Consider the following 13,950-nt stretch of genomic DNA (forward strand, 5'->3'; position numbering starts at 1 on the left):
CCACATCTGCCCGAAGCTGGGTCAGGGCTGAAAAATGGGGCCCCCTCAGCTGCAGAAAGGATGAGGGCCCTCCCCTTCTCATGAGGAGCCCACTGGGATGCTGGTGTGGAGATGGCTGCCGGCAACTCTCTTTTACTGCACGCCTGGCCTTTTTTTCTCAGATTATTTCACTGAACCTTCACCCAGACCCTGCAAGGAATGCAAAATTATGCTGCTTTTCAGATAAGGCAGTGCTAGTGTAGAGGGCGCTGACCCAGTGCTTTGGGAAGCCCCTAGGGTGGGGAGAACTGGGAAAACTTTCAGGGCACACACTGGTTTTTTCCCTCAAATCCTCACCTACCATGCAATTACTGTTGACCTCTATTTCCCAACATGGGGCTTCTGGTCACCTACGTATTTTTAATCAATACGTCAATGAACCAAGATGAAATTCTACTAATCTGCCACTTTTATAAATTCTATAATGCACTGTAGGCTTAGAAGAATAAGACTTTCATCCTAGTGTATTGTTCTAATGTAATTTTTAGGAGCCACACGTACAGGCTAACAATAAATGAGGATGAAAGTAAAGAAAAATAATACTTTTCTGTGTGACGGTTTCAACAGCATAAAACAACAGCATACCACTTAACATATTGTGTTTGTAAATCCTTTTAAAATATCTCCTTACTCTCTTAAAATAAAACTGTTCATCTGAACTGTATAAAGCATAGAGTAAAAAGAAAAAAAAAATCCTTCTTGGATTCATTTTCCGCATATTCTGCCACAGAGATGTTAACATAAATGAGCTGGTACATTTTCACATTTCCTCTCCTCCTGGACACAGAGCTCAGTGCTCCCAGATCTGGGGCTCTGTTGGGGCTGAGCCTTCCGCACACACGGCTTCTCTGCAAGGCAGATGTTCTTTTCTGTAGCCTCGCAGCCAGCCCTCAGGCCAGCTTCCTGCCAGGGCGTTAGGAGCGCTGGCAGATGTGCTGGCAGCCTGAAGCTGCCAGGGCGTCCGGATCTGCTGCTTGGGAGCCTGTCTCCTTGTTAATGACCTTGGAAGTGCTCATTATGATACAACGGTTTTAATGAAAGTACAAAGAAATGAATCCTTCACCTATATTCGGTGTTAGCTTTTGATCTGTTCTGAGTTAAAAAAAAAAGTTGATCCTTACCATTACTGACTTAAGAAAACTTATAGATTAAAAAAATTCATGTTTGCATGGCTTACCTCTTTTCCAGAGTGGGGTTTGGTGACAGTTAACTGTGGCTTATAAAATATCTGATATGGTGTGTTATTGATTATTGTGGTCTTATCTTCAATCTGAATAATCTGTATGCCTTGCTGTACCATGGAGGAAATGCAGAACTGGCACAACTGCAGAACAATTGAGGAAAGAGCAATTCTTTAAATATCATATGGTATATAAAAACTTCTTTTTTTAATATATATTTATGTGGCCACTTCGTCATTTTGGCTGTCCCAAGTCAGAAAAAGAAGGGGTATTTCATCAGAGTAGTGTAATTCAGAGTGAATTACAGGGATTTGGTACCCATGTTTATGAAGATAAATGCAAAAAACATACTTAAATCAGTTATTTAACTAAATATAAGTGGGATATGCTTTTCAACATGAATCTTTTCTAAACAGTATATGGACGCCAGTTAAAATAACAGAGTAAGGAATGACATTAAACTATGTATGAAGTATTGTCTAGAAATCTCGATGGTGCACACTATCATGATAATAATAATATGTTTAAAAGGTCATTTTATCTACTGGTTTGCCCATGATAGTATCAATTTTACCTTTTGTTCCAGAGTATTTAGTAGAGTTCCCTTTCAGTCTCAAAATTGTCTTGGTCACTAAAAGGGATCACTATTTACTCTGCAACAAGCTGCCTTAGCACACCGGTTACCTCTACCTTAGAGTGACAGAGACTTGTTTTCGAGTTATTTAACCTATTTCCTCACAAAATATTTATTTATAAAAAGCACTTACACATAAACAGATGCCACTAATCTTTTTCAACATAAAGCACTCAGGCCAGTATTCCCTGTCTCACACTCATGCTAGCAGCTATGTCACTGAATGTGTACAAGGGCCAAGGGGAGCACTTTAACGATGATGACAATGATGAAGGAAACAGCAACAACTCCCCTTATATATTGCATTCTTGTGCTCCTGTTTAAAGTATTTTATGCATATTAACTCACAGAATCCTTACTACACTTCTATGGGGTAGCTACTATTATTCTCATTTTACAGAAGAGAAAGAATGAGACACAAAGGTAAGCAACTTGCCCTAGGTCACCAAGATAAAGAGGGGCTAGGGGTTGGAATTAGAAGCCATGTAGACGGGTTCCCTGGTGCTGCCCTTAGCCACTGTGTGTCTCATCTCACTGTCCCACCACATTGCATGAGGAACTGATGCTCAGAGAAGACATTATTTGCCTAAAGATACCCATCTAGTAAGTGGTAATGTTCTCCAAGTATGGTCTGGGAACACTCCTGACCTTTCAGGAGGCCCCAAGGATAAAAGTAATTTAAAAATAATACTAAGATGCTATTTGTCTTTTTCACTGTTTCACATAAGCATACAGTGGAGCTTTCCAGAGGTCCTATGACATCATCATAGATATGTCATCATAGGATGATGTCATCATTCTTATGGCTAAAGAAATGTTTATTTGTGAATTCTCATGCTTAAAATTTTTTATATTTTAATTTCTAATTTGACAAAAATAAAATAGATATAATCCACACAAACAAAAGCGTTTTGGAGGTCCTCAGTAGTTTTTAAGAGTATAAAGGGGTCCAAAGACTAAAAAGCTTGAAAATCACTACTGAAGAAAAATGAGATATAATGATATTATATTTTCCAACAGCTCATTCGTTCATGAGCATTTATTTATGTGGCCACTTTGTGAGGTGCTGGAGGTACTGGGTGTTTGACTGTGAATCATAACTTTCCAGGTTTTGATGGTAGTTCTCAACTTACAGCTATTCAACTTTGGGTGATTCACGCTCACAGCCCTTTGCCATTCACACCCATGTTACAGTATTTTGGCCGGCAGAGGATAAACATGTGTTGCCCAGACAACTTTGAGGAAATGGATACCGGCCTTGAATACTGAAGATCAACTTCTTTGTATCAGAGAAATTTATTTTTAAGAAGTCATCAAATGACCCTAACTTTTTTTAAGAGGCTCTTCAAAGATGCCTGTCAAAATCTGACTTCTCCTCAGAGAAAGAGCACTCTGAATTACACAACTCTGATGAAGTGCCCTTTATTTTTCTGACTTGGGACAGCCACAATGACGAAGATACCATTAAGTACAGCACGAGATTTCTAGATGGTACACTTTGGTGCTGCACTTTGTACATAGTTTAATGTGATTTGTTAGTCTATTATTCAGCTTAACTGGCCTTCATATACTACTTAGAAAAGATTCATGTTGAAAGCACATACCACTTATATTTAAATAACTGATTTATATATCTTTTTTTTTGCATTTATCTTCATAAACATGGGTACCAGGCTCCTGTTCAAGAACACTACTCCCAGGGCTTTTCTGGTGTCTCAGTGGTAAAGAATCTGTCTGCCAATGCAAGACACACTGGTTTGATTCTTGGTCTGGGAAGATCCCACATGCCTCGGAGCAACTAGGCTTATGCCTAACAACTGTTGAGCCTGTGCTCCAGAGCGGGAGAGTCACAACTACTGAGCCCATGTGCTGCAACTACTGAAGCCTGAGCACCCTAGAACCCGTGCTCCTCATCAAGAGAAGCCACCACAATGAGAAGCCCCTGCACCACAACCAGAGAGCAGCCCTGGCTTGCTGCAACTAGAGAAAAGCTTGCTCACAACCAACACCTAGGACATCCAAAAATAAATAAATTGTTGTACAGTCACTAAATCATTTTTGACTCTTTGTGACTCCATGGACTGCAGCACATTAGGCTCCTCTGTTTTCTGTTATCTCCCGGAGTTTGCTTAAGTTCAGGTCCATTGAGTCAGTGATGCTATCTAACCATCTCATCCTCTACCGCCCCCTTCGCCTTTTGCCTTCAGTCTTTTCCAGCATTAGCATCTTTATACACACACACACACACACACACACACACACACACACACATACACACTCCCTCTTAAAACATTGGTTCTATGGGAGAATCAGATCAACCTACATCCTTTCACTCAGGATACCCTTTCCAGGAATATAACCTTTCTTGCAGGAGCCTCTGTCCTTTCACTCAAAACCCAGAATGTTAGCAACTCTACTTCCTACTCTAAAATGAGGAGGCCAAGTACAATTTGTGGATATTTTGGAATAAGTTCTTTTTTCCCTCCACATACAATAAATCAAGCGACTGCTGAGTGTTCTGAAATAGAGTGGTTATTGGATAAATTATGTGACACAGCTTTTATCACTGGTAAAGGAAAGGAAAAAAAAACCCTGTAAAACAGAAAGGTCTAAGAAATCATGTGTTGCACTATTAACTGTTTGGAACATATAATACTAAAAAGGGATTAGAAAAGAAAAGGGAAGGCTCATTTTAAACAAGTTGAGGGGGTGGCATGCTATCCCCAGCTCCACCCCGACCCCCCACTACTTCCCGTCCCAGCCAAGAGCCAAGCAGACTTTGAGAGACTTTGACCCTACCTTCTGGTGTCCTGGGAAAGCACCGAGTCTTATTTCAGCATGAACAAACCCTTCCTCGTCCAAAGATACAACTTCGCCGTTACCTCCGTCTTTCCACTTTGGAGATGTCAGGTTATGGACCAGCTTAACAGCTACCGACTTGTGCACGGTGTTTGTACTTGCCCAGTATATTCCAATTTGAAAAGCTTCCTGGAAAAACAATGCCTCAATTATAAAACAGTTTTCTTAACTTTGATATTTTTACCTCAATTCATAGGAATTTTTTCTATTATAGGTCTACCTAGGCAACGACGTCCTTTTTACTTTTTTTTGGTAATGGCAACATACATTTTATTTCACTTCCCAATGCCTTCTTTGAATCACAGTGGAATTTGTATTTATGGAAGGAGGGGAAAAAACATCAACCCAAACTGGGACTACCCTATAAATACCAAAGGCTTAGAAACTGAAGGTTTCATTTGAAAAAAGAATGATATGCAATATTAGGTACATGCAGGTCAACATTCCAATTCCATAAGGTAACATCATATGATTATTTTTTTAAAAAAAAAGAAAAAATGCAATTGAATAAAGATGTTTATAAACTGGAGCTAAAAGAAAAGGACTCTCAAATTGTTCCATATCAGAAAAACATTTTATTTAGGAATTCCATGTACCCTATTCTCTTACTTATATGCTTCCTTGGAACTGGGCTAGTCTTATCAAGAAAGTTCTCTTGTGATGAAATATAAAATCTTCCTATGAAGTTCTATTTTACAACCAGATTTTTCCCCCCTTGTTAGTAATGATTCTATGTTGTTATCAATAACAGGTGGGCATCCATGATTATGGACAGGCAAGTCCACTTATAAAGGAAAAGCGGCCCGACAAAAATAGCTGTTCAGAAATCTTCTTATTCATCTTGCAAATCTATGCGAGTTTCTATAAAAACTACAAAAACATCTAGAGGGTAGGTGAGCAGAGCATACAGCTCTATATTCTTAACATATCCTGAGTAGACCAGTCCTAATACTTGTCAAACATCCTGTTGAGGAATGGAAATGAGAACGCAACTAGTACAAGTTATTGAATTTAATGATAACTCAAGCGTGAATACTGCTGACGGGTGGGAAAAAAAGAGACATCTGAGATGTCTTTGAATATCAAAGAACATTCCAAACCCCTTACATATGCATCTAGGAGGACAGTTTTCCACAACTGATTGAGTCTGTTAAGAACATAAATGAAACCTTAGAATAAAAGATGGTTGTTGAAAGAAAATAATTCCTATTAGTTTAAAAGAAGAGTTATATTACCTGAAAATTAGGAGGGATAATAATTTTGCCAGCAGGAACCTGTAGAACAATCTTCTCTCCCTCAAACAGCCAGAGGTCCCACTTGGACTGATTGATAAGCAGGGCCCAGGGTAGCAATTCTATCAATAAGGTCCTCACATATGGCTTCCAGGCTGACAGCTTCACTCGCATTGGGCTGTCCCACTGGCTCAGTTGCTCATTCCTGTGCCAAATACCACATCCAACAGACTCAATGAAACATGAGGACTTCAGGACTCATGAAATGTGTTTAAGAATTCCAGACACACAATGCTCCTGTATGGCACCTCTTCACATCAGAGTCATGCAATGCCAAATTTGCATCCAGGAGGAATAAACTTTTCATGCAATTATGTTCTAGATTAAGAACGAAGCAATTTACAGAATACATCTACTAGGAGATAAAAGGTCAGAATGTGACAGATACATGCAAACATCTTTTTTTAAATGTTTTTTAGGGTATCTAACATATTTGTGAACATTCATTAATTTAATATTGAGAACTGTTCATAGAAAACCGGGGCTGGAGAACATTACCTGTCAGAAAGTGAAAAGTTTAAATGAAAGTTGTTCAATTGTGTCCGACTCTTTGTGACCCCATGGACTATACAGTTCATGGCATTCTCCAGGCCAGAATACTGAAGTGGGTAGCATTTCCCTTCTCCAAGGGATCTTCCCAACCCAGGGATTGAACCCAGGTCTCCCACATTGCAGGCAGATTCTTTACCAGCTGAACCACAAGAGAAGCCCAAGGATACTGGAGTGGGTAGCCTAACCCTTCTCCAGGGGATCTTCCTGACCCAGGAATCAAACCAGGGTCTCCTGCATTGCAGGCAGATTCTTTATCAACTGAGAGGCTATCAGGGAAGCCTCTTACCTGTCAGAGTCCTTTTTATTATAGGGCCATGTGGGTTGAAGGAACTTCTCTGGCCCGTAGAACTCATCAAGGATCTGAGTAACTGTGCCTCCGGGGTGTATCTTAGTGGCTATCTGCTTAATGAGGGATGTTGAGATGGGAACGGCACAGTGTGAAGGGTCATCCTCTTCTCTAGGAAATGGAAAGGAAAAACAAGAATGATTATCAGATGTATTACAAACCAATGTGTGTTTTTTTCTTTTTTTTGTGAGAGCGAGTCAATTTCTGGTGCTTTAGGGATGAAACAGTTTAGGGAATGATCTGGGACTTTCCTCCCCAATGCATGGGTGGAGCTCTCTCATTCCTCTACAGAAATTATGTTGTCAATTAGATTTTCTGATCATCCCTCTTTTTCATTTGTAATGTGGCTGAATTTTATCTTCAACTACAGAAGAGAACAGGAGAACACTAGGCAAGGCAATTTAAAAATAACATTCTCATAAGAAATCACACAAAAAACTCTATCCTTTCTTGCCCCCCTTGACAGGACAAGGTACTTTTTCTTCTGAATCTGAGGAAAAAGTTAAGGATTTTCCCAGTACCTTGCTTGAAATGTTAGGTGATGTACAAGGTCAGGTTCTATGTTTTGCAGTGGTTTTTCCTGTCCTTTTCCTGGAATAATTTGTGTTTCACTCAATCCCAGACTCCTTTTCTCCAAATGTATGATAATGGGGTCTGGAAGATGACTCCTCATGATAAAAAGAGGGCTGAACACAATCTGTAAAAATAAAAGGACAGAACAACTTTCATATCTGCTTTGTTGCAGTATTCCAGCTGTTTGATGCTGAGACAAACTTGTAATAAATCTCTTCCCTGGGTCACTCTGACCTTAATTTATTTCAGAACAGGAAAGGTCAAAGTCGTATGCCATATTTTAGGATCTGAAAGCACTCACCATTCGCTGCTGCACTTGAGAGCTGGGTTCTAAAGTCAAAACTGTGCACCAGACATAAATAATGGAACTGTTTGAAGATGGCACCTGCACATGAGAGAGAAAAGAGTTCTATTAAACACTGAACAGTTTACTAATTAATCAAAATAAGGCAGAGATATAATATCAGTTTGAATGATAAAAAAAATGTAAAGTTACTGAAAAAAGCCATTAAAAAAAAAGAATACCTAAGCAAAAACAGACTTCACTATGGCAATAAGTGAATGTGTAGTGAGTCAATGGGGCCAATTATTCCATAAAGATGAAGGGATTTGTACGTGGAGTGTCTGATATAAGAGTGAGTGGGAGAACGAAAGAGAGATTTGTGCTTCGTGGGAATGAAAGTGATGATGGTGGAGATTGAGAAAGAGATAAAAAAAGTAGCAGGTCATCACAAAGCTTCTCAAGCGGGGAGGACACGCTTTTTCCCTTCCCATCCCTTCAAAGCCCTAGAGCAACAGAATCTTTTTCAAGATATAACTCATCTCCATCTGGAAGGGTAGAGTCTTGGCTACAGGAACTACTGGAACTGATACAAATGTGTTGTTGCGGGATGGGGAGGAAAAAGTTTGAGAAGTAATATTTAAAGTCTTTGCATATTATTTCAGGCCTCCCCTCTTTTGTACCTATCATTTATTAATAAATTAAGTGCTACACTGAATAAAGAACATAATGAGAACTTTACAATTTTAAAGTTGCTCTGTTCTGGACTGTGCTACTTGTCACACCTGAATGACGACACTATACTCAGGAGCCTTGGATTCCAGGCACACGTCTCTCGACCAGTCTTCATCTCCTTTGGCCCTCACACACAACTCAGTCAGTTCGCTGTTCTCTAGTATGTACGAAGGCAATTTCTGTTTGGCTGTGAGGCAGTCAAAGTGTTCTCGAACCACAGCTTGTCCATCTTGACCAATGTAATGCTGAACCACTTTTAATTCTATGCTTTGAGACAAGTAACTACAGATGATCTGTCTTCCACAGATGATAATCTAAAAACAAACAAACAAACAAACAAAAAACAATCAATCAACCCCTCAATCAATAAGACTTCCATCAATTTAGACTCCATGAACTGAAAACAGAGCAAACTTGGGAGATATCACAGGTTTGGTTTCAGACCACCCACAATAAAGCAAACATCTTAATAAAAAGTGCAATAAGTTGCACTCTTATGCAATACAAGATCTCTGTATAAACTGATAATACAAACAACTTTTAACTCATATGCTGAATTATATTTTATCTTATTCACATTTTTCCTATAGTGTAGAAGCATTTATGTTTATAAAACACACAGAATTATCCATTAATCCCAAGAATTATTTAACTTTTCATCCAGTTAAGCATATAATTCAGGGCAGGCATTAAGAAATATTAATATCTCTTTTGGTGGAAACTGATGCAGTAAATACTTTTAGAAAGCAAATCCCTGTGTAATATGAGTTTTCACCATGGTTGAGGAAGACAGGACTTTCAGATACAGTTTTCCTTATTTGTAATATTTTTCCAGGTTATAAAATATATAATAAGTAATACATATATGCCATAGTTAAAGGTCTAAGGATATGATCTAGCTCTAAGGTCTAATTTTATGTGTCAACTTGAATGGGCCATTCAAGATATTTTGGTCACACATTACACTGGGTGTGTGTGTGTGAAGGTGTTTCTAGATGAGATTAATATTCGAATTGGTAGACAGACTAAAGCAGATTGCTCTCCCTAACTGGTGGACCTCATCCTAGCAGCTGAAGACCTGAAAGAAAGGAGAGCCTGGGTCAGGAGGCAACTCCTTCTGCCTCATGCTTGAGCTGGATACTCGTCTGTTCCAGCCTATGGAAACAATAGAAACATCAGCTCTTCTTGGTATGCTAGCCTGCTGGCTTTTGGACTGGAACTTCATATCAGCTCTTCTGGTCTTCCAACCTGCAGACTGCGAATCTTAGGACTTCTCAGCCTCCATAATCATGTGAGCCAATTTATAGTAAATCTCTCTTTCCCCTTCTCTATGTGTGTATGTATATACATACATACAAGTATATGTGTGTGTACACACACAAACACAAAGACACACCCTTTTTGTTCTGTTTTTTTTCCTTTTTGGAGAACCTAATAAGTATTTTCACAAATTATCTCTTATTTTCAAAACAACCACATAGAACAGGTGCTATAATGAGTCCTCATATTAATAAGGAAAAAAAACAGAGGCAGAGAGATGTTGAATAATTGGCCTGATGTCACCCCGACTGTCTGGTCCAGAGTCTGTGTTGATCACTACCCTGATGGTCTGTATCTCATAAAATCAATGCCTACCTATTAAGAAAACAGAAACAATAAAAAGAGAATAAAGGTTGCTCATCATAAGGTAATGTATTATAGCAGAAACCAGTGGTTCCATTCCAAATAACTTCTTTTTCTTTGTTAGTCTTTCCTTTTCCTTTGCTGTTAAAATCACCGATTTGGTTTAGGCCTCAAGCAGCCCAGTCCTCAGGGAAGGTGGACACCTTGCAAGACCCCTAAAGGCTGTATCACGGTCGGTACATGCTAATCCTGGTAACTCCATTCCCCCATTGCCAATGATTAGTGGTGAACATGGAGCTCTGTTTTGGCAAATAATACAAAAAGGAAGGCTGCTAAAAGTCTCTGGCAAAGATTTTACTCTTTGATAATAAGGAAGACAATTTGAGAAGAGAAAACCCTCCTTTTTCTCTGCCATGGAAGATATCAGGAGAGGATACAGATTTTGCAGCTATCTTGAGGCCAGGAAGGCAAACTCAAGAGGACAGCAGAGAAGCAGATACAGTACTGAGCGCCTAATTAACTACCCAACACTGAACCTGCCTTAAGATAGGAGCAATAGTATCTGCTTCATTAACTTGCTATCAAGATTAAAAAGCCTATTTTTGTAACATCATGGTGAAAGCATCCTAACTGATACATTTTCCTATGTCATTAGGAGCACTTTGTAACCACCATTAAAAAAAAAAAACTATTACTTATACAAATTAATATATTAACAATTATTTATGAACTATTATTTATCCCAGACAAATCTGCTAGATTGATAGACCAAAAATTAAAGTCATTGTTGCTTCAACTTGCATTACTTGAGTAGTGAGGTTTAGCAATTTCTTGAACATTTATTTTCCAACAGTCTATTCTTCAGAATCTTCTTTAGAAGGAACACGTCTGCAAAAACCAGGCTATGCTCAACTGTTATATTCCCCCTAGATACTCTGGCCATTATAATCTTTTAAAACAGTATTTTCAAAATAACAAAACACATACAAGTCAACTAAACTATGAGTCCTAAATTAGCACACAAGATTTTCTTTAGCACATATAGGGGTTACGAGACACTTATGATAAGCCTTATGATGCCACAGTATTGCCTAATTTTGAATAAACATTTGGAAGCGCTGAGGCAGTATTTAACTCTGTTCCTCTTCTGGATGTGTCCAGGCCTGGCAATGTGTGTTCAGTGCTCTTGCTTCAGAACCTTTGGGCCCCATGAGATTTAGGAGAGAATTTGGCGGTCTCTCACAGAAACCACAGAATCTCTGCAACCATCTGGGACTCACTTTGTTTAAAGACAAAGATCCTCTTGGTAGGTTTTTATAGTTTCATTTTCAACCAAAAAGCCTGTTGTTAAATAGGCTTCAAATTTGATAAAAAGAAAATCCTTAAAAGTGGCCAGGGAGGAAAGGCTACTAAGATGAAAGGAAATCCAAAATGGCTGCGCCTTGGAAGTGTGCTCTACAGGGCTGCTCCCTTGCAGGGTTCAGTGGCAGCCATGCCTGCGTTCCTTCAAAGTGGCAACACTTACAGTGCTGATATTTTGAAAATTATGGTTAGAATTTCAAGATTAATTTATCAGTTGAAGACAGCTACTTAATTTTTTTAATGTAGGGTTTCTCTTTAGTACACATTTCCAGGTTTCACACCACTTCCCCTTTTTCTCCAAAGCCACAAAGATGTGTATTGAAGATTTCTACATATGATTTTACTTAGCAGGTTTCTGAACTCTTATTAGATCAGTGCCAAGAAGAATAGCAATATTAAAAGAATAATTCCAGAGCTCCAGATGCACTGGAAAATGATATCTTAACCATGATTAAAAGTGTATGTATAAAGATACAAATATATATACATACATTCATATATGTACATTAAAATTTTTAGAACGGTAAAGCTTTCCTCAATGAAGAGATGGAAAACATAGAAGCAAATATGTGTACATGAGTAGTTGTATAATGTACAAAGTTTCTGGGAAATTTTATGTGTGGTCAATTTTTATTGAATTGGAGAAATGAGAAGGGTCCAGGAAAGGAAGGGTACAGGCAACTAAACGTCATTGTTCCAACAAGCTTTAGCCAATTCTCCACTGTCCAGAGGCACGGTACACGGTTAAGGTACATCAGGGAGCTGCACACACTCACCTCCCCAAATGGGGTGTGGTAATTAGGCAGCTGCGGTTTCTTGTAACTTTCCAGGCCCAGGTGGGATAGAAGGAAAGAAGCCAAGATGTGAGGGAGGCAGGAGTCCACCACACTCTTCTGGAAGCTTGGTTCCTATCTTCCTTCCTAACCTGGCCACCTGAGGAATCCTGTGTCTCTGGTGTACTTTAACTAGAGCTAATCTGAATGTTAGTTAATCTACCCTGACCATAGGAAAAAAAAAATCCAGTTTAAAGGAAATAATACTTTGTGTGTGGGAGGGAAGGGTGTGGAGGGGAGTAGGGGTAGAGAGAGAGAGAGAGAGAGACAGACAGACAGACAGACAGACAGACAGACAGGAACAGACAGAGAGACAGAGAAAGACAGACAGAGAAGTGGGGGTAGAGAGAGAGAGAGAAAGAGAAGAAAGGCTGAAAAACACTGACTGGGAAGGTTTTTTACAACTTTGATACATGCAGTGGTAGGTCTGAGGTTGCCATGCTGGTCTGCTGAACCTCGTATTACCCAGGTTCAATATAAACCACTTTCCATTTGCTTGAATTTTAGGTTAACGAATTGTTGTTTTTGTGTTTCACTTTTCCCTGCTCTGCTGAGTTTTTAAAAATGGCTCTAATATAGAGCACAGTCTCAGATGATGATGATAAGAAATGTTAAAACTCAAAATAAGTTATGTGTGTAAGGCCTCCCATGATAGCGGGAATGTAAAATGGATTTTCCCAGTTCCTGTGGGAGAAGAAGACACCTCTTCTCCAAAAGGTAAACGCCATGTGAGGGCTGCTTATGCTTCCATTATTTCTTTCCACATATCCCTTTCCTGTTTGGCTAGACTTGACCCTTTTTTTTTTTTTTAAGAGTATTTATTATAAATGGGTAAGAAGCAGAGAAAAGTGTGAAAGGCATTCTCCCCCACACCCAGAAAAGGATTATTAACATTTAACAGTACAAACAACATTTGGAAAAGTCTTGAAATGTGATTTGGCACCAGATGCCTTAAAATCTATATTTGGCATTGACAGAGAGAGTGATTAAAAGAATTTCTTAAACTCTCAATGCATGGAAAATTTTTTTAGTTCTGATGTGAACCCTTCATAAATATTTAAGGTTTAAAAAATGCTAATAGTTTGAAAAACTCATGAAGTCGGCAGATATTTCAGGAAAAATATATATTTAGTTATTTAAAAGATTAGCGTAGTAGCAATAAGACTCTGGTAAGTCAAAACAGTGAATTTTGTCTAAGAAATAAAGTATATCTTTTTGATTTGGAAATAAGCATCAAGCATTATAAAAATATTCATATCCTTTGGGCAGGTAATTTAAATTTTATAGCAATTATTTTAAGGACAGATACAGAAATGTGGACATATATTTATAAAAAAGATATTTATTGCAGGATCTATTACAGTGACCAACTGGACATTAACTGAATGTTCAACAACAAGGAAATGTCTAGGTGTATTTTGATATACCATATGGCAAATCACTGCTGCTGCTGTTAAGTCACTTCAGTCGTGTCCAACTCTGTGTGACCCCATAGATGGCAGCCCACCAGGCTCCCCCATCCTAGGCAAGCATTAAAGGGATAACTTCATGAATTTTAAATAACAGGAGGAAATAAACATTACATAAAGTTAAAAGAAGAAACAAGTTGAAAAATTATGATTACAGTTCAATTTCACTCAG

The 13,950-nt window shown here is 38.7% G+C and overlaps 1 protein-coding gene across 7 annotated transcripts in view; it reads right to left on the reverse strand.

Annotated features, from left to right (window-relative positions):
• The window catches only part of VPS13B (vacuolar protein sorting 13 homolog B), an 851,071-nt gene that overhangs the window by 51,115 nt on the left and 786,006 nt on the right, over positions 1–13,950 (reverse strand). For all 7 annotated transcript variants that reach the window (XM_055546536.1, XM_055546537.1, XM_055546534.1 and 4 more), the window contains 7 exons: positions 8,542–8,805; positions 7,778–7,861; positions 7,425–7,600; positions 6,844–7,014; positions 5,949–6,150; positions 4,654–4,842; positions 1,217–1,363 (listed from right to left, as the gene is read on the reverse strand). In XM_055546536.1, the coding sequence (XP_055402511.1) occupies positions 1,217–1,363; positions 4,654–4,842; positions 5,949–6,150; positions 6,844–7,014; positions 7,425–7,600; positions 7,778–7,861; positions 8,542–8,805 (1,233 nt within the window). The remainder of the gene's footprint in view (positions 1–1,216; positions 1,364–4,653; positions 4,843–5,948; positions 6,151–6,843; positions 7,015–7,424; positions 7,601–7,777; positions 7,862–8,541; positions 8,806–13,950) is intronic.

The sequence above is a fragment of the Bubalus kerabau genome, chromosome 14 (genome assembly GCF_029407905.1).
Source record: "Bubalus kerabau isolate K-KA32 ecotype Philippines breed swamp buffalo chromosome 14, PCC_UOA_SB_1v2, whole genome shotgun sequence".
Classification (NCBI taxonomy): Eukaryota; Metazoa; Chordata; class Mammalia; order Artiodactyla; family Bovidae; genus Bubalus; species Bubalus kerabau.